This window comes from Myotis nattereri (genome assembly GCF_964212035.1).
Source record: "Myotis nattereri genome assembly, chromosome: 14".
Taxonomy (NCBI): Eukaryota; Metazoa; Chordata; class Mammalia; order Chiroptera; family Vespertilionidae; genus Myotis; species Myotis nattereri.
Window position 1 is genome coordinate 38175153 of NC_138089.1, and position 25318 is coordinate 38200470.

Below are 25318 nucleotides of genomic sequence, written 5' to 3' on the forward strand. Positions count from 1 at the left end.
CTAATGCATCTTCATAACTTCTACCTAAATTCCCATAAAAACAAGAATGGGCAGAAGTATGGACTTTTATAAACACTAATTTAAATTATCCCAGGCTTGTGTTTATTATGTTGCTCCCTTTAAAAGTAAAAAGAATTAATTTTGAATAGCTTTCAGGAGAACTGAACCCATGCCCTCCTGTTCTGACAAACCTCCATACTACCAGGCTGGTTCCACTTGGGCATCAAGTGGAAGAACTAAAATAAAATGCACAACTTTTCCTGAAGACATAATGTAAAAGAATAAATTTTAAAAGTACATACCCATATAAGCCGCCCAATGGATAGCTCGTCTATCTTTTTTGTCAAAAGCATTAATATTGGCACCTCTAGACAGGAGTAGTTTGACCATCTGGAATTACAATAAACACAGTTATCAAAATTCAGAAGTACAACTGTACATGAATATCCTTTGCGATGAATACTCATCTCAATCTCTCTAGCACTGAATTTCTGCACTTATATAAAGGTGCTATACTAAATGTTGAAGACCCTTTAGCATAATTCAATAAATGACAGGATAAAATATGAAAAAGGGTTCACTGTGGTTGTTTCAGTATCTTTTAAAGATGCCAATTTGTGTCCTGGTATTTTATGAACAACTAAGTACAAGTTTGTAAAGATGAAATATTCAAAAACGGGTTTTATCCCTTATTTTATAGCCCAAAGTGTTATTAAAATAAAAAGCACATTCTTATTCCAGAAGTGCCTTAAACTTAATTCAAACACAAGTGTGGTGTCCATACCATGATTAGTCCTGTAGGTCCCTGCATAGTCTACTTACCTCATAATATACCAACAATAATATTTCTGTTATGTCTAACCATATTTTCAATAGTTTCCCCAGTGCAAAGGGCATTCCAGATTCCTAAAAGGGATGCATCTTGTGATCTTAACTGCAGTGGAGGCAAGAATTCTTTGTTGCAAAGGCAGAGAAGAATAGTGAAAATTAACACTGCAGCCATTAGCTCTCAGCCAGAGAATCTTGTGAATGCCACTTTACCTTTTAGTTTCTGTATCTGCAATAAAAATGAAGGACTAGACAAGCTAGCCTCAAAGGTTCTTCTAATTCTGTGTTTTGCTCTTTTCTAAGTCTTCTCTGTACACATAAACTCTACTCTTTGCTATGGAAACACCTAACATTAGATAATGCTTGCTGTATAAGATAATTACTTATTTTCTTAAATTGTTTTCTTTTGATGGTCTGTCCACAAAGAATTCTTGGCTAAATATTGATAATAAACAGTAAGAAAATGTCTTCTAAACCCCACCTTCCTTTGCTATTCTATTTCTGGGAGCATAATAAACTTCTGTCTTCCGAGACTATTTTTCCAACAACAGAACACAGTTTTCACATTGTGCTATAGTTGGCAGTGTTCTCCTATCTCCCCAGGTTGACTATGAAAATCAAGTAAGTGTATGGGCTGCATCTGATAAATAAATTTCTAAATTTGAGAAAGTTATATCATGAATTATGAAAGAAGTTTAAAGGCTTTCATAGTAAAATTAGACTAAATTACCAAGATAAATATTTTTGCTTGCTTATATCATGAACTAAGGAATGGCTAAAAAGGCAAGTACACTAATAATTGGGGTGAGGGAGTGGGAGGACTTAGGGGAAGAGCACCATTGTCTACTTGAATACCACCTACCTCACCATGTCCACTGAAAGCTGCATGATGTAATGCAGTTCTCCCTGCTCGATCAGACACGTTCACATTACTCAGAAGAGGTACCAAAGCTTCAGCACACTTTACGGCTTTATTAGCAGCAGCTATGTGTAAAGGGGTTTGCCAATTTTTGTCTCGAGCATTAACATCTGCAGAGTGCTTCAAAAGTACCTGAACTGCTTCCTAAAACACATGAAGATAAAAGTTATAAAACAAATGAGTTAACAGTTTTAGCAATTTTATATATGAAAGAAATAAAATTTCCTGAGTAAACAAGTAGAAATTTACCACCCCCAAATATATTTTTAACTAAAGGCAGTATTCAGAGTCATACAGGATGCATCAAGATAAAACATTCTCGAAACCAAGATGGAGGCATAGGTAAACACCGGAGAATGCTGCCTCGCACAACCACTTCAAAAATACAACTAAAAGACGGAACGGACATCACCCAGAACCACAGGAAAGCTGGCTGAGGGGAAATTCTTCAACTAGAAGGAAAGAGAACAGCATACCAAGACTCAGAGGAGGCACAGTGCGGAAAATACAAAGGTGCGGAGGTGCGCGTGGAGCGGGCTGGTGGCTGAGGGTGCGGTTGTCGTTTACAATGGGGAGGGAGTATCAGATTCTGAGCTCCAGTTCTGGGCGAGTCTCTAGGGACCCAGATTCAAACGGGAGAAGCGGGACTGTCTGGCTTCGGTCGGAACTCGAGGGCAGCTTTCTCTCCGAGGTTTGCAGCGGTTGCTGGGACTCTGAGGGGCAGAGCCTCTGGGAACGGGACTGAGAGCAGCCGTAACTGCTCGCTCTGCCCGCCCTGTAGATCCCCTGGGACCTGCCCCGCCCAAGCCCTGCACAGAGCCATTTGCCAGATAGCCTCAGGCAAAGGCTAGATTAGCACCTCCCCAGAGGACAGGAGTTTTCCCACTGCAGACACAGCTGACTCTCACAGCCAGTTGGCCTGGAGGTCAAATCCCCCTAGTATTAACTACAACAATCAAGGCTTAACTACAACAAGACTGCGCACAAAGACCACTAGGGGGTGCACCAAGAAAGCATAAAAAATGCGGAGACAAAGAAACAGGACAAAATTGTCAATGGAGGATATTGAGTTCAGAACCACACTTTTAAGGTCTCTCAAGAACTGTCTAGAAGCCGCCGATAAACTTATTGAGATCTACAAGAAATCTAATGAGACCCTTGATGTTATGATAAAGAACCAACTAGAAATTAAACATACACGGACTGAAATAACGAATATTATACAGACTCCCAACAGCAGACCAGAGGAGTGCAAGAATCAAGGCAAAGATTTGAAATGCGAAGAAGCAAAAAACACCCAACCGGAAAAGCAAAATGAAAAAAGAATCCGAAAATATGAAGACAGTGTAAGGAGCCTCTGGGACAGCTTCAAGTGTACCAACATCCAAATTACAGGAGTGCCAGAAGATGGGAGAGAGCAAGATATTGAAAACCTATTTGAAGAAATAATGACAGAAAACTTCCCCCACCTGGTGAAAGAAATAGACTTACAGGTCCAGGAAGCGCAGAGAACCCCAAACAAAAGGAATCCAAAGAGGACCACACCAAGACACATCATAATTAAAATGCCAAGAGCAAAAGACAAAGAGAGAATCTTAAAAGCAGCAAGAGAAAGAAAGTCAGTTACCTACAAGGGAGTACCCATACGACTGTCAGCTGATTTCTCAACAGAAACTTTGCAGGCCAGAAGGGAGTGGCAAGAAATATTCAAAGTGATGAATGCCAAGAACCTACAACCAAGATTACTTTATCCGGCAAAGCTATCATTCAGAATTGAAGGCCAGATAAAGAGCTTCACAGATAAGGAAAAGCTAAAGGAGTTCATCACCACCAAACCAGTATTATATGAAATGCTGAAAGTTATCCTTTAAGAAGAGGAAGAAGAAGAACAAAGTAAAGATACAAATTATGAACAACAAATATGCATCTATTGACAAGTGAATCTAAGAATCAAGTGAATAAATAATCTGATGAACAGAATGTACTGTTGATTATAATAGAATCAGGGACATAGAAAGGGAATGGACTGACTATTCTTGGGGGGGAAAGGGGTGTGGGAGATGCGGGAAGAGACTGGACAAAAATTGTACAAACTGTTGTACATTCATACTATAATGAAATACTATTCAGCAATAAAAGGAATGAACCATTAATATACACAATAATATACACGAATCTAAAAAATGTTATGAACAAAGTCAAGACACAAGAGCACATACTGTATGATTCCATTTTTATAAAGTTCTAGGATAGGCCAAGTTACTCTATGGTGAGAGAAATCGGAATATGGGCTGCCCCTGGGGACAAGAGGGCTGACTGAAAAGGGACATGGGGAACTTGCTGGAGTGATGGAAACCTTTTTTGTTGTGATTGGGGAAAAGATTACATGGGTGTGTATATCTGCCAAAATTTAAGACTACACACTTGAATTTACTGTAGATTATATTTCAATTTAAAAAAGAAATAGGGGGAAAGGATACATAGAAGAATACATATTCTCTATATATTCTCAAAATTATGGAGAACTAGGCAGTGTCAGGATTCTCCATCCTCATCTTAAAAAGGGTATATTGTAACTTGGGGAATAAAACTAACATTGTCGCCGAAACCGGTTTGTCTCGGTGGATAGAGCGTCGGCCTGTGGACTGAAAGGTCCCAGGTTCGATTCCGGTCAAGGGCATGTACCTAGGTTGCGGGCACATCCCCAGTGGGAGATGTGCAGGAGGCAGCTGATCGATGTTTCTCTCTCATCGATGGTTCTAACTCTATCTCTCTCCCTTCCTCTCTGTAAAAAATCAATAAAATATATTTAAAAAAAACAAAAACAACAACAACAACAAAAACTAACATTGTCTATACGGGAAATGTCAGTAGGTATGTTAAAGACATGTGAGCAAATAATTAAAAACAAGATAAAGAATTTATAATTGGATAAATTGGGCAAATATAGCATACTGTATGCCAGGCCTGCTTTATTCATTCCTACTCTGGAATTCGTGATGCATATATTAAAGCTTCTGAAAAGTTAGGGGAATATTTATGTTTCATTACCAAGAGTAGAAAAATCAAAACCATTGTCTTGTTTCACTGAAAAGCAAGAATAAATCCAGTTTATGGTAGATTAGGGTAGGTAAGATGGTGCCTAAGGAAGGCTGTAAATACAGTGACTAAGAAAGACTCTAGAATCAAGAGAGATTAAATTTTTAACCCTGGGTCCACTGCTTTGTACTGAAATGGTTACCCCCCAATTCATATATTGAAACCCTAACTCCCTATGTGACTGTATTTGAAGACAGGGTCTTTAGGAGATAATTAAAATTAAATGAGATCATAAGGGAGAGACCCTAATCTGATAGGACTGGTGGCAGAGAGAGAAAGATTTCCTGCCCTCCCCGCCACCTTTCTCCACCATGTGAAGACAGAGTGAAAAGGTGGCAACCTGCAAGCCAGGAAGACAGCCCTCACCGGAAACTGACCCTGCTGGACCTTGACCTGGGTCTTCTAATCTCCAGACTGAGAAAATAAATTTCTATTGTTTAAGACACCTAGTCTTAATTTTGTTATGGCACCCCATGCTGACTATTATAGTACCATTTACTACTCAGAATAATGCCTGTCAGATCACAGTAGCAGTGATCTTTGAAAACTCAGAGAAAATAAAGACATTTTGTTATGACTGGAGATATAAAACAAAACAGGTAAATTTCTGGAAATTACAAACCAATGTGTCTGATGTTATATCCCAGTAAAATTCAGGATCATATTGTCAACCCATTATAAGCATTTAGAAAGTAATGTAGGCATAATCAAGGGTATTTACATGGTTTCACTAATGCTGTCAAAGTGTGCCTTGACTTAAAAAACTAACAAACCAGCTAAGTACATATCCTATGACATCAATTTAAATAAGATGATTAAATATGGGACGATGACAACAGGTTAACATATTATATCCAAAGAGTATTTATTCACAGCTTGGGGTCAATTGAGAACAGTCCCTACAGCATTGCTGTCCTTGGCTCCACTCTCCCTTTTAAGCAATTTTACCACTGATTTGAAATCAGGTACAGGAAAAAGGGCTAACAAATCTGCAAATAAACACGATGTTTGGATGGACTGCTCTTATCTCACATGATAATGCAATTTAAACTCAGTTATCTTGAGATAATTAATATGTAATTCCTGGAGTTAGGCAATAAATAAATAAATAAATGTACAGCCTCCACAGGATCCAGTAATGTGATGTGGACTCCCAGGGTTGGTGGGGGGCACTCCTAGAAAACTACTGTACTGGGCATTGTGTCAAATTTTGCTCTGTCAACTTAATATAAGATAGTGATTTGTTAATACTTTTGGGAAATCTATCAGTAGAGCCAGGCAATTTAGATTAAGACAAATGTGTTCTGTCTTTCTTTGGGCAACTAATTTAGTAGTTAATAAGTTGTTACTCAATGAAAAATTAAGCTGTTAATATAGGCATAGAATGTTCACCAAATTTCAACACAGGTTATTTTTGTATGATAAGAATTTGGATGATTTGTTGCTTTATTTTTAAAGTTTTCTATATTGCTTGATAAGTATATAACAAACATGCATAATTTTTATAAAAATAATAATGGCCCAGCTGGTGTGTCTCAGTGGTTGAGCGTCAACCTATGAACCAGGAGGTCACGTTTGGATTCCCAGTCAGGGCACATACCCGAGCTGTGGGCTTGATCCCCAGTGTGGGGTGTGCAGGGGGCAGTCAATCAATGATTCTTTCTCATCATTGATTGTTTCTCTCCCTCTCTCTGAAATAAATATATATATATAAATAAAATTTTCATTCCTAAGTGACCAAATGACCGGTCACTATGACACACACTGACCACCAGGGGGCAGATGCTCAACGCAGAAGCTGCCCCCTTGTGGTCAGTTTACTCCTACGGCCAATCTCCCATGGCTAGCCAATCTCCCATGGTCCCTCCCCCTGGCCAGCCCCAATCCGACTGGGCAAGATGGCACCGACCACTAGCCAGGCCAAGGGACCCCACCCATGCACGACTTTGTGCACCGGGCCTCTAGCAAAAGTAAATTAAAACACACACACACACACACACCCTCACACTCAGAAATCAATTCATTCAGAATATTCTGCACCAAAAGAAAGCTGAAGTGTATGCTATAATTGAAGAATGACAGTTACAAATCAGTGGCACACACAAGCTGAGGCAGCCAGCCAATACGACCAGGTGGACAGAAACTCACTGTAGGAGAGCTGAGGAGGAGCTTGGGATATTTAATCTGAAGCAGTCAACCCAGGCTCAGTGAGGGAATTAAGCCTTTAGGCATCCACAGTATGAAATAAACTAACCTCTCTACCATGCACCCACAGTGGTGTTAGCTATGTATGTCCTTGGGAAGATGAAGAAAATAGTTACTCCACTCATCCTCTGTAGGGCTTACTTCTCTCATGGTATCTCAAAAACATAAACTGAAAGCTACCTACAATTTTTCCTTTTACATCCCCTCTGTGGTTATGTTTTCTATTAAATGAAATAAGTATAAGCTCTCTTATGCTCTCAGGATGAAATGTGAATAATTAAAAGAACATTCATGAAATTGATAATCTTGACTAGGTTTCCTAGCAGTTTTCTAATTATGAGATTTTCGTTTTTAAAAAAAAAATGACCATCAGGATTTACCAAAATTTTATTTTTATGGAATGGTCACATTTTATAGGTGTTTCCCATAATCCTACAAAAAAGTAATAATACTACATAGTCCAGTAATTTTTAGGCTGAAAAGCAGACGTAAGAAACTTATTAGGGTCCTTGCTTTCTAATCTACAGCTTCCCCTTAAATTCAGGCTAAGTACATAATTTTTTAAAAAGTCAGCAGTCAGTCAAGTCTATGGGTAGAATCTGCAATCTTCCTCTAATATTAACTAAAATAATTAAAGAAAATCTTTAAGAATTTTTGGGTTGTTTTACAATCTCTGGAAATATACAGTGTTCTTTCTGATGATTTAATCTGGGAGAACTCCACTAATTTTAACTCATATTCTCAAGAAATTGGTAGGTATAACTATTTTATTAATAGATTACAATGATGATATTTACTTCTTCCTTGACTGCATTTAAAGAAATTTCCTGACAAGAGGGCTGACCACAAACTTAACAGCATTACCATGACATTTCAGAGTTTAAAATATTTTAGCTCTTATATCTCAGTTTTCACAATAATCCTCAGATTTGCTCCCCAAGATCACAAAGCTAGAAAGTGGAAAGTGATATCTGAAGCCAGATTCTCCAAACCCAAGTTCCATAGTTCATCAGCTACATACAGCACACCAAGGACCCAGACAGATAGAAAAATAATTTCTCTCTTGTAGGAAGTACGTTTTCTACTCCTCTCTACTTCAGACTCTCCAATTTTGGTTGCTTTTCCTTCCTTTGAAAATATTGAATTTAAATATGAGCTCACAGGCAAGCCTACTTAATGTTTTTATATACAATATATTTACTAAGAGAAATTTCATACCTCACTACAAGATGCAACTGCTCTGTGTAAAGGTGTCAACCATTTGCTGTCTTTGGCATTAACTCTAGCTCCTGCAACAAGAAGAAAAAATAAATTGAAATATTTTGCATAAAATATTTTAAGTAAATCTCAAATAGTTATATATAGTCCAAATTGAATAAATAACAATTGAAAAATGAGTACTTCACTTTAATACTTTCTGCTAATAAATTACCCTTAAATTACAAAACAAAACTATGCTTTTTAATTGATATTATTATCCAATAAGGAATTTGCTCTTTTTATTAAAAATAAAAGATCATGGATAGGCTAAAAAAGCCACCTTTATACAGAGCATATCCAAAGTAAAAATCAGTCCCCACTTTAGAATGTGTGTTAGGAACTCAAATAAATTAATTAAATAAATAAAAACACTCAGACATAAAATGTAGGCCATTAAGAAGTCTTCATTATATTTCTTTACTAATGAATATAACATGTTATAGAACAATATAATATCAAAATAGTTTTCCAGTGACAATTAAAAACTCCTTAGTACTATAAAGTTACTGCATAAAATGGATATAATTGCTATCAACTTAAGAAAAAAATTGAGAAAGAGAGAGATGAACCAACCCACATATCTTTAATACCTAAAGGCTTAAAGAAGTAATAATTTTTTTAAAAAATCAACTATGGAAAGCTGTTTAAAAATCATTAAGTCAATAGACAAAAATTATCCCTAATAGAATGAAAATACATTTAGCAAGATAAAAATGCATAATTTTAGGGTGGGGGGAAATCTAATGTCTCTATAAAATCCACTGATTTGGTACCCAAGCCCCAACCAAATAGAAACAGCCCTGGCTCTTAGACGTATAAAGGAACTGGTGAAGGGCCTGCACTATCAGCAATCCTAGGTTTATACCCAAAATCTCAACTAGCTTTACATATCTAGTCCAACCTCCTTATTTTCTAGATGAACTGCAGACAGAGTGAACACCTCATTGTCAGAGTAAACCAGAGCAGAATCAAGACTAGAATTCAGACCTCCTAATGTTTACATTCTGTTTTGAGTGTGAGGTTCCAAGGAATATTCAAGTGCAGTGACTCCAAGTATAGCTCTAGAAACTACTAGCTATGGGTCTTTAACTAGTGTGTGATCCTAGTCATTAAAACAGGAAAAAAGAAAATAAAATAGCCCTATCTCAATTATTGAAGGTAGGTTAGTGGGAGACCCTATGGTAGAAGAAAGCATTGCTGAGAAGACAATAAAGATAGCAATTTAAGGAATACGGCATTGATGACTATTGCAAGCCAACATTTACAGAATAATACCTCTTAAATGCTAGGAGTACATCACATTAAATCCAAAATGGTTAGTCCCAATGGTATAAAATCAAATAACTTTCTATTCTAGACTCACCTTCTCCCATAAATCCATGTACATCAACAGAGCATGCCCTTAAGATTTGCAGCCTAAATCTATGCCATTGTCAAATGTCTGAATTTAGATTCACCTTTCCAGAGTAGAGATATGATGAGATTTCTGATATGTTAAAAGCAAAAGAAAATAAATAAGCAAAAATCAACAGCAGGGTCACTGAAATAGGCTGTATCCATTTGATACCATAGTTAGGATATATAGGAAAATCTAGACAATTAGCTTCCTCTTACCCAATCTTTTCATTTAGTAATTCATACATATAAAAATATACCCTGAAAGAATAGATTTTTTTTAATAAAAATGTTATTTAAGGTAAGATTTTCAGAATTAGATAAATGTCTAGCTCATTTAGACATAGACCAGAAAATAATTTTAAAAAATAAAAAATCTGATTATTTACATTAGTCTATTCTGAGCTCTAGACAGCAAAGCAGTCGAAGAGAGGTCTAGACGTGTGGGGAGACAGGGGTTAGTGGAAGGAGCCCAGGAGTGGGACCTGTGATCTAATAATGGTTCTGTAACCAATAGGCTGTGTGACCTGGGGCTGTTACCCATAGCCCAGGATTTCATTTGTTGATCATAATCCCTGCCTCCTACATGTGTATGTGCATCTGTGTGTGTGTGTGTATGGGGCAGGAAAACTGGGGTGAGGGAGGACGGGCCTCAGGTTCAAACAACACAGGGAGCTTCTGTTTCTGCAAAGTGAGCTCTAAGAGTCAGGTGCTAAATCAGAGTATCCCATTTGACTCTAGGTCTCATTCTGCAAGATAACTGACCCACCTGCTGGATCCCTAATACAATCAGTCACCAACTGCCAACTCTGATTTGTGCTAAACGATCTGTAAGATCCATTTCCAGTTATAGTGGTTCTCAACCTTCCTAATGCCGCGACCCTTTAATACAGTTCCTCATGTTGTGGTGACCCCAACCATAAAATTATTTTTGTTGCTACTTCATAACTGTAGTTTTGCTACTGTTATGAATCGTAATGTAAATATCTGATATGCAGGATGTATTTTCAGGGGTCGCGACCCACAGGTTGAGAACCGCTGCGTTATAACAGTCTATCCTATTCTGAAATACTCAGAATAAATTATCTCATATTATTAAACACCCTGCTCTACTTTAACATTAAATAGATGAAGTAGTATCTTTATAATCCATGCCAAGGATCTTCAAATTACAGCCCATAGGCTGCCTGCCACCTGTTGTGTAAATAAGGTTTTACTGCTACAGAGTCACACCTATTCATTTAAGTGTTAAATATGTAGCTTTCAAATTAAAGGAATTGAGTAGTAGCCAGAGTGTCTGTAAGGTCCTTTACATAAAGCCTGTCATCCTCTGATCTAGGCTAAATACTTGATAGTTGATACTATTAAAGTTATTTCAATTTTTCACATGTGTTTGTAATAATTATAAATAGTACCACTAATAATTTTCCATTTGCAGAGAATAGTTCTCTTCTCTGCTCCTAAGCCACAGAGCAGACAGTCCATAACCAGTGAACTGGGGCAGGAGCCAGGTACTTTCACTACTCTTCCCAAACTGGAAATAATGTTTTCCTTTGGCCGCCTACCAAAAGCAGTGGCAAAGCTTCAGATTCTGTTTTCAGGTTGGGAGTGAAATAGATAATTACAAATCCATTTTCCACCTGTAATGTTGGGGAATAAAACAACAGCAGCTGCATTGTATCATTTAAGAGTGAACTATGGACACCAGATACTGTGTATTGAACTGTATCCACAGTCCCCCAATTTATATACTGAAGTCCTAACCCAGCACCTCAGAATGTAACCGTATTTGGAAATGGGGTCTTTACAGAAGTAATTAAATTAAAATGAAGTCATTAGATGGGTCCTAATGCAATATGACTGGTATCCTTATAAACAGAAGAAAATTGAACGGGCATGTACAGATGGACACAAGGAGAAGGTGGCCATCTATTAGCCACAAAGGAGAAGGGCCTAGAACAGTTCCTTCCCTCACAACCTTCAGAAGGAACCAACCCTGCCAAAACCTGGATCTTGGACTTCTAGCCTCCAAACTGTGAGAAAATAAATTTCTGTTGTTTAAGGCACTCGATTTGTGGTATTTTGTTGTGGCAGTCCTAGCAAATTAATGTACCAGCATTGTAGGTTTTCAAGGGTCACACACTTTAGGTCTGATTCCTAGTGACAAAAACGTAATATTTGTATTTCCTTATTAAGAACTCTATTTTCTATAAAAATCCATTCAAATGAACTTGTGACTAAGGCCTTATACAACACAGTTATTTAATCATCTAATATAAGAAAAGTTTGAGGTACTGCTAAATCTCTGGTTTTAAATACAGACATGCCTTATTTTATTGCTTTATTGTACTTCATAGATGTTGTGTTTTTTACAAATTGAAGGCAAGAGCTTCTACCAACAAAAATATTATGACTCTCTTTACTGAGATACTTGCTTTATTGTGGTCTGGAACTGAACCCATAATATCTCCTAGGTATGCCTGTACAAACAGTAAATAAATAGCTCCCATAAAATTTTCTATACTTAGATAGCCAAAAAATGTAGTCCTTAAAACAGAAGTTCTTCACTAAAGTCATTGCCTACACAAATTTTACTAAATGCTGGGGGGTGGCGGGTAATATGTGTGTAGGGAAAAATGCAGAGGAGAGGAAAAGCCATTCAGATTATAACAGAGTTAAGAATACAGACTCTGTAGTTGGATGGCCTGGAACTGAATGCTGGCTGTAAATATAATCAGTAGCACAACTTTCAGCCATAGATCTCTAAATGATTTAGTTTCCTTAGAGTTAAGAGGACAAAATGAGATAAATGAAAAAACTAAATTTAGTATAGTATTTAAGATATAGAAAGCAATCATTGTTTCCTCTTATTTCACCCCATCCTATCCTATATAATAAAAGGGTAATATGCAAATTGACACTAACAGCAGAAGGACTGGGAATGACTGGTCACTATGACACACACTGACCACCAGGGGGAAGCTGCTCAATGCAGGAGCTGCCCCCTGGTGGTCAGTGTGCTCCCACAGGGGTAGGTCTGCTCAGCCACAAGCCAGGCTGACGGCTGCCAGTACAGTGGTGGTGGTGGGAGCCTCTCCCGCCTCCTCAGCAGCGCTAAGAACAGAGGTCCTCAAACTTTTTAAACAGGGGGCCAGTTCACTGTCCCTCAGACATTCCACACATGCGCACTGCGGGCCCAGGACGAGTCGGCTGCTAAGCAGGACAGGCAGTGGCGGCAAAAACACCCGGCAGGCTGGATAAATGTTTTTGGCAGGCCGCATGTGGCCCGCAGGCCGTAGTTTGAGGACCCCTGGCTAAGGATGTCTGACTGCAGCTAGGCCTGCTCCCTGCTGGCAAGTGGACATCCCCCGAGGGCTCCTGGGCTGCCAGAGGGATGTCTGACTGCCAGCTTAGGCCCAATCCCCCCAGGGAGCGGGCCTAAGCCAGCAGGCAGTCATTCCCCGAGGGGTTCCAGACTGCGAGAGGGCACGGGCCGGGCTGAGGGACCCTCCCGAGTGCACAAATGTTTGTGCTCTGGGCCTCTAGTTCAATAATAATTGTAAAATTAATAATACTAGACTCTAGTGTTACTGTGAGTTCTATGGAAGGATTCACCAGTTTGATTACCTGTAATATTTCAAAAATGAAACCCCTATCAACAAATCTCAGAGATGCATCATGTATAAATATTTGATTTCCAATGAATTTAGTTCTGAACTTTAGGTTAAAGAGAGTATTACTCTTCTAAATAACTCAACAAAATATAAAAGAGGATGTGAAGAAATATCATCTTCCATACAGCAAGATAACAGTGATCACCACCAACCAAACTATGAAGAATTCCCACCAAATACAGTGATATTTGTACCAAAATGATGAAGGATACAGTCAAGTGAAGCTTCTTCGCATCCTGGAAAGACTACCGAGTCTTCTAAAAGAGTGTGTTTGTGTGTATGTCCATCTGTCCCCTTTTGTCTGCTGTCTGTGTCCTAGAATCCCTAACAATCTTTCAAATGAGCACTGTGGGTTCTCCATAAGAGAAGCTCCCTACAGAACTCTAACTTTATAACACAGAAGAACAAGGTGGGGCAGTGCGAGAGGAGGGACCATCTTTATTATTATTATTATTTCTGACTCAGCTGAAGATGGAGGGTAAAGCCAATCTCCAGGAGATCACTCCCTAAGAACCTGTGATCTAAGGAGCTGCCAAGTCACCCCAATTACCCTAAGTACATCATTAACTAAAGAGAGTCCACTGCTAGGATTAAGAGAAAGCACATTTGGTCTGAGAGCTATTTGAAGAAAACAAACCTAACTGATGCTCACTTTTTGCCCTTCCCTACTCTATTTTTCAGCAAATAGCTGTTCTGGAGAGCATATTCCTCAAACATATGAAGAATCAGAAAGTATCCATCACAGGACTAGAACGAAGATATAAGGGAGCAGAGTAAACTGAACAAAATACAGGTAATAGGAATATTTGAAAGAAATTATCCCAGGAAAGGAGAGAATGAACTTGCAAACTACTATCTATACACAACTTCCGAGTATTAAGCTCTAAAGAGAAACCTCTAAGTAAAGTTCCAAGAAAGAGGTAAGACAATGCAAAGAGATGAGAACTTGCTGAGGTCAGGGGAATAAAAAAGAAAAACAAAGTAATTACAGATAAAAGTCTACAAACAACAAAAAAGAGAACACAACTTAAAACATAGCCAAGAATTCTGAAGGCCCAGTCAGAGTGAATCTTTAAAAATCATGTCACTCCATGCCCTATCCAGTTTGGCTCAGTGGATAGAGCTTCGGCCCTCGGACTGAAGGGTCCTGGATTCATTTCCAGTCAAGGGCATGTACCTCTGCTGCAAGCTCGATTCCCAGCCCCTGCTGGGGCACATGCACGAGGCAACCAATCCATGTCTGTCTGTCTGTCTGTCTCTCTCTCTCTCTCTCTCTCTCTCTCTCTCTCTCTCATAGGTGTTTCTCTCTCTGTCTCTCCCCTTTCCTTCTATTCTCTCTAAAATTCAATGGAAAAATACTCTCGGGTAAGGATTAACAACAAAAAAATAATATTAAAAAAATAAAAACCATGTCATGCCAATCAAAACTCTCCATTGTTTTTTAAAATCAATTTAAGGGCCAAAGTCTTTACCACAGTGTACAAAATCACACATGATCTGGGACCTTGCCATCTCTTTGCTTCATCTCCTACATCTCCTTTCACCTGTCCCCAATCATGCTGCCACCTCATGGCATTTGTTCTTGACGTTCTCTCAATTTCCTCTAAATATCTGCATGGTATGCAAGGCTTGCTTCCTTATTTTCTTCAGTTATCTTCTCAAATGTGTTATCACTAACCCTTTCCTGATAACACAATATAAAATTGCAACTGACTCCACCCAACATACAATTCTAATTTTGTCATAGCAATTATTACCATAAAACAAACTATAAGTAAATTAATTTGTTAGTTTCCCCCAAACATACCAGGTGTACCGGTTAATAACGAGGATTTTTTTTTCAATAGATGGAGTTACACATATATTGATATATATGGGTTTGATATGTATGCTATTTTGTTGTACTGACAACAAGCTTCAAAACTTCATGTCAAATTTTCTGAAGGTGTTAACATCATAGATATTTTTACACTTAAAAATGTCAAATCTCGTGCCAAAAAAAGAGCTGCTGAATACTTTGGGAAGCTTATGGTAAACATGCTCCATCTCAAGATACTTGTGAATGCTGGTTTAAACGCTTTAAAAGTGATGATTTCGATGTGAAAGACAAAGAACGTCCAGGTCAACCAAAAAAGTTTGAAGAGCAACAATTACAAGCATTATGGGATGAAGATGTGTGTCAAACTCAAAAACAACTTGCAGAAATATTAAACGTTGCTCAGCAAACAATTTCTGATTGTTTACAAGCAATGGGAAAGATTTTAAAGGAAGGAAAATGGGTGCCACATCAACTGAACGAAAGATAAATGGAAAACTGAAAAGTCATCAGTAAAATGTTGTTTCAACTGCACGAAAGAAAGTCTTTTTTGTATCGAATTGTGACTGGCGATGAAAAGTGGATTTATTTTGAGAATCCCAAATGCACAAAATCATGGGTTGATCCAGGTCAACCATCAACATCGACTACAAGGCAAAATTGCTTTGGAAAGAAGACAATGCTCTGCGTTTGGTGGGATCAGGAAGGTGTGGTGTATTATGGGCTTCTAAAACCAGGTGAAACTGTTAATACTGATCGCTACTGACAACAAATAATCAATCTGAACCACGATTTGATAGTGAAATGACCAGAATGTGCCAGAAGACACAGCAAAATAATTTTGCTTCATGTTAACACACCATGCCACACTTCAAAACCAGTTAAAGACACACTAAAAGATACTGCCTGGGAAGTATTAACCCACCCGCTGTATTCACCAGACCTTGTTCCTTCAAATTACCACTTGTTCCCATCGATGGCACATGTACTTTCTGAGCAGCACTTCAAAACATACAAAGAAGTGGAAAATTGGACCTCTGAATGGTTTGCCTCAAAACAAGAAAAGTTCTACTGGGACGGTATCTACAAATTACCTGAAAGATGGGGGAAATGTGTAGCTAGCGGTGGACATTACTTTGAATAAAGCACTTTTGATGTTTCTCTTGAAATTATCGTGTTTTCTTTGATTGCAAAATCCGTATTATTAACCAATATACCTAGTAACTACATGAAGGCTGGGACTTCACCTATTTTATCACTGCTCTACCCATAGTACCTAGAATAGTGCCTAATATAAGAACGTGCTCTTAAAGTATTTGTTGAATGAAGGAAGAACAAGTATAAGGAAATAACCTAAAACTAAATTGAAAAGACAAAATTACAATCAGAGAAAAGCTGACAGAGACAGATGAAAGAGATCCAACTTAGTAGAAAAACAAATGTAGAAAAAGTTACTGATAAAAAAGCATACAGGAATGGACTATTCAAAGATTTACTGGAAGGTATAAACAAAATAAAAATCTGAATTTCAGAACTAAAAGTGCAGTTTCATATTATGTTCCAGGAAAAATAATCATTAGATTTAGCCTAATGAAGTTAGTACTGAATTTCAGTAATAAAGAACTGATTCCTACAAGCATCCAGGCAGAAGAGAAGTGACCATGGTGTTGGCGGGTGGTGTAGGGGGATGAAAACGATAAGCAGAGAAGAGCTTGATCCATGACTTTCAATCAAATCTAGAAGACACTGCAGTAACATCTGCAAAGCTGAGAGGAAAAAGTGTGAATTGAGAATTTTATTACTACCCAAACTTCCTTTCGGTTAAAAAAGGCAATAGTCCCAAATAAGTAAGACACCAGGAAATATGGCATTCATGAGTTACTGAAAATACGAAGACAAAAATTACTTGATGGTAATGTCTATTCAACCAAGAGATGTCAAAATAAAAATCTTGGGAATAGACAAACTATGGATAAAGACAGAGGGTGTGTGGAGGGCTGGGGCAGGGGGTAAACAGTAGGAATCTATCGTATATAATAAAAGCCTAGGTGGTGTTGTGCGATGTCATCACTAGATGGCCACCCTCACATCATCACAAGATGGCTGGCAGGGGAGGGCAGTTGGGGGCAACTAGGCTGGCAGGAGAGGGCAGTTGGGGGCGACCAGGCCTGCAGGGCAGGGCAGTTGGGGGCAACTGAACCGGCAGGGGAGGGCAGTTGGGGGTGATTGGGCCAGCAGGGGAGCAGTTAGGTGTCAAACAGGCCGGCCGGGTAGTGGTTAGGGGGCGATCAGGCTGGCAGGCAGAAGCGGTTAGGGGCAATCAGGCAGGCAGGCAGGCAAGCGGTTAGGAGCCAGCAGTCCCGGATTGTGAAAGGGATGTTCCAGATTGGAGAGGGTGCAGGCCGGGCTGAGGGGCACTCCCCCGCCCCCCGCCCCCTGCACGAATTTCTAGCAATGGGCTTCTAGTGTGTGTATCTTACATGAGTCTTATTTAAAGGAGGCCCATAACTAATCCCTTTGTAGAGAATGCAGTCATGGCCTGATCTAAGCTACGTTATAACCAAATGTCCAGAACGACTGGCTAGTAGCTATGACTTGCACTGACCCAGACCTTGCTGCTGGGGCCCTGACAGCCCCGAATCTGGTTCACCTGCACCCCGGACCCAGACAGGAGGGATGAGGGAGCCCAATTCCTCGCAGAATTGGCCATTGGTTAGCTTGCTATTGGGGCCAACCTCCTGTGATTCCTCCCCCCAGCTGGCTAACCTCCCGCTGTCCCTCTCCCCACCCAGCCAACCTGCTGTGGTCCCTCCCCCTGGCAGGCCAGACCCCTCAATTGGCTCCAATCATCAGCCAGGCCGAGGGACCCCACTTGTGCATGAATTCATGCACCAGACTTCTAGTTATGATCATAAGAATGTAAAGTCATCATTCCTGACAATGAAAACACAAGAGTAAAACAAATTAGAGGTGATTTCCTAATTTCTCAACAGAAAATAATCAAAACCTAAACCATGGGAACATGGTAGAGCATGGCTTTATACAATGATTTTAATCTTTTTTTACTCTATTTTTCATTTTAAAGAAATATTTTAGGAACAAATAACCCTGTCAGGGATACCAAAGTAGTCTTCATAATAGGAAATTATAGTAACTTACTTTATTGTGTGCTCTTATTGAAGCATATCATTATGTTTGAATAATGCTAGAATAGAACTATGTGGAGATTATTTCACAATCTTAATTTTCTTAAGATTACACAAGTTAAGGCTAACCAAATGTAACATGTTATTAGTAATTAAAGGCAAGAGCAATCTCCCCCAAATTTTTCTACACTGCCAGCTTAATATGTTTTCTATTTTTATCTCCATGTACTTAATTATATTCTTTATCTAATTACTTAATTTAGAGCTTTGATTTTTCCTTTTAAAAATAGCTACATGCCGGTGAGGTTGAAACGGCCCCGGTGAGGTCGGGACGGCCCCAGTGAGGTTGACACGGCCCCGGTGAGGTCGGCATGGCCCCGGTGAGGTTGAAACGGCCCAGGTGAGGTAGGGACGGCCCCAGTGAGGCTGAGACAGCCCCAGTGAGGTTGGGACAGATAATGGAGACCAGTATAGACTGATGAACGGGTAGATCATCACTGAACAACAGAGGCAGAGCAACACTGAACAGACTGTCAAACTACAGTGGGAAGCCTGGGGAGGGTTTGAGGAGGGGATTAAGAGATCAACTGAAGGACTTATATGCATGCATATAAGATAAACCAATGGACACAAGACACCGGGAGATTAGGGGCCGGGGGAATGTCAACGGGGGGGGGGGGGGGGGGGGAGGAGACATATGTAATACTCTTCGTAATACTTTAAGAAATAAAAATTATAAAGAAAAAATAAAAATAAAAATAGCTACATGAGCTATTACCTCATGAAACTGGTAAAATACAGTATTAAAAGTATTTTTTCAAAGAAAGGTTGAAATAGCTTTTTATACATGTGCAATAGTTAATTTCATATATAGTCTTATTTGTGTTATTCAAAAGACTTTAAGCTTTATTTCAAATACTTATTTCAAAGCTGATATATGATATTATTCTGCTCATAAGGCTCATCTGACTATCTTCCTCATAAATAACAGGAAGTCAATCTTTTATAAGCAACTAAATATCCTTGGTGCAAACATTATTTTAAAAGGAAGAAATTAAGTAACTGAGCATTAGGAAAGTTTCTCCTACATATAAAAGCCCTCTATGTTGGGTCATAAAATTCTTATGTTAAAATGAAAGTAAATGAACAGAATTCTGTGATAAAAAGAAAAAATGCATCACTAGAGTTCTTACCCAAGTTGTAGACAGTAAACTAAATAGAACTTTACTTTTTCTAGCCTAGCTGTTTCTTAACATAAAACTGTTTCTTGAACAATGATTGTAAAGAAAATTCCATATATTAACCTGCCATCTCATTAATTCATATTAAAGCAGAAGATGCTTCAATTATGAGAAAATCCAATTTTTCTCTTGAACCCCCTCATTGCTTATGGCTAGTAAATTTTAGCTGTAAACTGGTGAGTTAGCAGTCATAGAAGAACAGCTATGTTCAAGGAAGTGCATCAGTGATAAAGTTATTCATAACATATAATTACCTAGGTCCACATTTAATTATACTTAATCCCATATGATTATAAATGTGTTATTAAAAATTGTATTTTAAAAATTTTATGAATTTATAAAAGCAAACTTCTGTTTAGGCTATAATTTAATAGGATTGCCATTCAAAATTTCTCTCATGCTCCTTCTCCCAAATATCAAAGGAATGATACTACTATTTCTCCAACTGTATTCATCATGCACATATCTGTGCAATCTGGTAACATAGGCACAATTTAAACACATTTATCCTTTCTCAATAAGTATCTACACTAATAAAAGAGAAACATACAAATTGGTGCCACTCTGCTACGCCCACCAGCCAATCAGATGAGTATGCAAATCAACCCAACAAAGATGGCAGTTAATTTGCATATGCAGGCTCGGAGTGAAGACTGAAGACAACGTAGAAATAAGCCAAGTGCTGCATAAGGGAGCGAAGCTGCGGAGAAGCAAGCGGGGTGGCGGAGGTGGGAGCGAAGCCCGCCTCGGCAGGTTTTGCTCCTTTCTCTGCTTCGCTCCAGCTGCAGGAAGCCCTATTCTTGCAGGAATCTTCCTGCAATGGCCCTCTAGTCATATATAATAATCTGGATACAACAAAAATATCTCTAAGCTCTGTTTGTGTCTTTTAGGACTACAGGCAACCTGACCACAACAGGAGCTATTTTATGAGAGACAGTTGTATCATTAGTTCATATTGCAGTGGTTCTTAACCTTGGCTGCACATTAGAATCACCTGGGAATCTTTTTAAAATCCTAATTTCTGGGCTTCATCCTCCGGAAATTCTGTTTCTTTGTTACTAATGTTATGGCCCCACCCCATAACAAAGAAACAGAATTTCCGGAGGATGAGGCCCAGAAATCAGGATTTTAAAAAGATTCCCAGGTGATTCTAATGTGCAGCCACGGTTAAGAACCACTGTCATATTGTAAAATCTTAAACCAGGCGTCCTCAAACTACAGCCCGCGGGCCACATGTGGCTCACTGAAAACGTTTATCCGGCCCGCCGGGTGTTTTTGCTGCTGTTGCCTGTCCTGTTTAGCAGCCGACTCGTTCCGGGCCCGCAGTGTGCATGTGTGGAATGTCTGAGGGACAGTGAACTGGCCCCCTGTTTAAAATGTTTGAGGACCTCTGTCTTAAACAGTTTAGAAGAAATCCTATATAATATAAGCCTAATATGGTAAGTGTCCAGTTGTCTGTTCAACCAATCAAAGCGTAATATGCTAATGATATGCTAAAGCCGTTCAACCACTTGCTATGATGTGCACTGACCACCAGGGGGCAGACAGTCGACCAATCACTATGATGTGCCCTGACCGTCCACCAGGGGCAGATGCTCCCATCAGGAGGTTAGCTTGCTGCTGGGGTCTGGCTGATCAAGACTGAGTGAGTCAGGCTGGACATGGCCTGGAGCCCTCCTGTGGTCCCTTCCCGGCTGACCAACCTCCTGTGTCCCTCCCTGGCCCTGATTGTGCACTGGTGGGGTCCCTTGGCTTGGCCAGTGCACTCTTGCAATCTGGGACTCCGTGGGGGATGTCAGAGAGCTGGTTTTGGCATGATCCCACAGGCCAGGCCGGGGGATCCCACTGGTGCACATATTCGTGCACTGAGCCTCTAGTTAAAAAATGATGCACAATTCCCTAAAATGTGTTTTACTGGTACTGAAACAGAATTAGATAATAGCTATTTAAAGACAGAAATCTTGCTGGTATATCACTTTCAAAATATATCTACAATCATATAATTTCTTACCACCTCTACTGCTATACTTGGACTAAGTGACCATCACTTGCCCCTTGGGGAATGTAATCATCTCCAAGTACCTATGTGGTCAATGAGGCCCACTATGGATACTCTATATAACACCATACCTTATATAAGGCTTATTCACCCCATTATTCTCATCTACTTTTTCATTCTGCTATAGCACTTATCACCTTCTAACATACTGTAAAATTTACTTGTATTTACAGCCCATTTTTCTTTATTAGAATATACTTTCCACAAAGGCAGTGATCTTTGTTTTGTTCTCTAATGTACGCTAACCTCTGGAACAGTACCGGGCACATCAAATGAGATCAATGTTTGTACAATGAACAAATAAGTTTCAGCTTATTAAACAAATATAAAGAAATAGTCAATTAGGTTTTATAAATATTAAGACAAAAATATGCATGATGTACTCTTATTATGTAGAGCTTACCGTACCAGATAAAATAAGCAGTTCAATGATCTCTGCATCTCCAAGATAGGCAGCAGCATGCAGTGGAGTTCTTTTTTCACTGTCCTGTGATAAGAAGGAAAGGTGGCACATAAGTTTTCATATAAAGTTCATTTTAATATTCCTTAAATGAAGAAAAACCACTTTACTAGCTTACTCTTTCCACAACTCTAGTCTAATCTGCAAGTACCAGAGTATTTCCTTGTTAGGGGGGAAAAAAAAGTGGCTTTAAAAGAATGGTATAAAGTACAGCCAAGAATTAAAGAAAAAAATCCAAGATGACAAGCCCAGGTGGTGTGGTTCAGTGGTTGAGCAACGTCCTATGAACCAGGAGGTCACAGTTCCATTTCAGGTCAGGGCACATGCCCAGGTTGTGGGCTTGATCCCCAAAAGGGGGCATGAAGGAGGTAACCTATCAATGATTCTCCTTTATCATTGATGTTTCTATCTCCCTCTTCCTTCCTCTCTCTGAAATAAACAAACACATATTTTTTAAAAAAGAACTAGCTTTTTAGACTTTCTTTGAATAAAGATACCTAAGTTTCTGACATACACAAATTTTCTTTACTTCATACTGCACTCCCCAACCCCCATCAATATATTTTCATAATTTTACAGTTTAGAGAAGTACTGACTTAACTAAATAAAAAAATCTTAAGAAACCAAAATTTTTCCTTATGAAAATGTTTCCATAGGAGTGGCCATAGTGGCATAAAGGGAAATTACCTCTGAGGATCTGAAATTATCCCTTAAAACAATCTTAAGGTTTTCCTTAAAGTTCCTGCCAATTCCATTTTTGGCTCTAAGTATATATTCCTACCTTTCTAAATACCAAAAATACAGTTTTCCAAATCTTCCTTCAGGCTTGTGTACTTCTCCCCTCAAACAATAATGTTCTCTAGTTTAAGAAGCAACATCTTAAAGTCACATTTCAGGATTTTTAATTCATTATTTCCAACTCATCTAAATGTATGGCTTGTGTACTTCTCCCCTCAAACAACAATGTTCTCCAGTTTGAGAAGCAACATCTTAAAGTCACATTTCAGGATTTTTAATTCATATTTTCAACCCATTTAAAGTTACAACAATGCCGAAACCGGTTTGGCTCAGTGGATAGAGCGTCAGCCTGCGGACTGAAGGGTCCCGGTTTCGATTCTGGTCAAGGGCATGTACCTTGGTTGCGGACATATCCCCAGTGGGAGATGTGCAGGAGGCAGCTGATCGATGTTTCTCTCTCATCGATGTTTCTAACTCTCTCTCCCTTCCTCTCTGTAAAAAATCAATAAAATATATTTTAAAAAAAAATAAAGTTACAACAGTGTTCTTGACTTTGCATCTGAGAAAACTATTCATTTAGACATAATTATTTAGAAATTTACACCTTTTTTTTTGATTACAGGCTTTTGTGACGAATTGTTAGTTGTTTTCAGTAGCCCCTTTACCCCTTTGTCCAGAGGAATAAAGTTTTAGCAGAGAATACACACCTAGGCTACCTTGAAGTGCTGTTACTTAGTGTGGAACAATGGTATTAACCCTTTGCAGTCCAATATTATTTTTGGAATTCAAACAGTCTGGTCCAAATTAATTGACGGGATTGAATGTTGAACTTTTTAATGTTCTTATTGCTCGACGTTGGACCTGCTCCTAGCGCCTGGTCTGTCGAGTCAGCCTCGAGGTTGGACCGAAAAGGGTTAATAGTGGAAGTGAAAGGCACAACTTTCAGGTCATCTTCAACTAAAAAGAGAGCCATCTTAGAGATGGACTAATACTTTCCCACTTCCCATAGGCTGGAAGGCAGATGTGAAACTAAGCCAGCTTTGACTATGCAGAGGTAGGCCAATATCCAAGAAGTGTCTCAAGCAATACGATCCCGAATGACCTTATAGAGCAGAGTTGCTCCACAAACCTGGACCACAATTTCTTTTAACAGCCTGGAAGTTAAACTTCTTCTTTGAATAGGTGTTGTATTTTGGGGTCTCCTACTATATCAGAATACTAGAGGTCCGGTGTACAAAAATTTGTGCACTTGGGGGGGTCCCTCAGCCCGGCCTGTGCCCTCTCGCAGTCTGGGACCACTTGGCGGATGACCACCTGCTAGCTTAGGCCTGCTCCCTGGGGGGATTGGGCCTAAGATGGCAGTCAGACATCCCTCTGGCAGCCCGGGAGCCCTCAGGGGATGTCCACTTGCCAGCGGGGAGCAGGCCTAAGCTGCAGTTGGACATCCTTAGTGCTGCTGAGGAGGCGGGAGAGGCTCTCACCACCACCGCTGTGCTGGCAGCCATCAGCCTGGCTTGTGGCTGAGCAGAGCTCCCCCTGTGGGAGCGCACTGACCACCAGGGGGCAGCTCCTGCATTGAGCAGCTGCCCCCTGGTGGTCAGTGTGTGTCATAGTGACCAGTCATTCCCAGTCGTTCTGCTGTTAGGGTCAATTTGCATATTACCCTTTTATTATATAGGAGTGCCTGGCCAGCCTGGGTGAGGGGCTGATGGCCATTTGCAGGCTGGCCACAGCTCCTTCAGGGTGGGGGGTCCTGCTGGGGTGCCTGGTCATCCTGGGAGAGGGGCTGATAGCTGTTTGCAGGCTGGCCACGGCCCCCAGCCACCCAAGCTCCCAGTGGAGGCTGGCTGGAAGCAGGTATCTGGAATTTATTTGTCTTCTATAATTGAAACTTTGTTGCCTTTTGCGGAGGCCACAGATGGCTCAGCCAGGCGGTAAGCTTGGCTTCCCCCATCATTGGGGCAACCAAGCCTCCTGCTTGCTTCAGATCCGTGGCTGCCGGCCGCCATCTTGGTTGGGTTAATCTGCATATAGTTGCTGATTGGCAGGTGGGCGTGGTTTGGGGCATAACGAAGGTGCGGTCAATTAGCATCTTTGTCTTTTATTAGTGTAGATTGTAACTTTCAAGATTTAAAACAATGAAAAAAATTATTTTACATAACTTAACAGTTTGGCAATACCCTAATTACTCTAAGAAAGGATAAACTACTGAGAATAGATTAGGAAAAATACTGCTAGTCAAAAGAGGTTAAAATGTTCATAGGCAATCAAAAAAAGGCTTAGGTATTATAAAGCTGTAACAGTTATCACTGGCTCTCCATACACTTCTTCATATAATTTTAATATATTTGTGATATTGTTTGTCCTTATAATAATAACAGGTGCTCCAGTACAGGGAGACTGGTCTAGTGGCTATTAATGCTGTTTAGTAAGCTAAGAGTTCTTATCTCTCTAATCACAGTGAATTTACACATGACC

At 39.5% G+C, this 25318-nt stretch overlaps 1 protein-coding gene across 2 annotated transcripts in view; it reads right to left on the reverse strand.

Annotated features, from left to right (window-relative positions):
• ANKRD28 (ankyrin repeat domain 28) overlaps nt 1-25318 on the reverse strand; it is a gene marked incomplete at its 5' end in the record, with an annotated part of 113582 nt that overhangs the window by 48122 nt on the left and 40142 nt on the right. For both annotated transcript variants that reach the window (XM_081105930.1, XM_081105929.1), the window contains 4 exons: nt 303-390; nt 1691-1891; nt 8270-8340; nt 22051-22129. In XM_081105930.1, coding sequence (XP_080962056.1) covers nt 303-390; nt 1691-1891; nt 8270-8340; nt 22051-22129 — 439 coding nt within the window. The remainder of the gene's footprint in view (nt 1-302; nt 391-1690; nt 1892-8269; nt 8341-22050; nt 22130-25318) is intronic.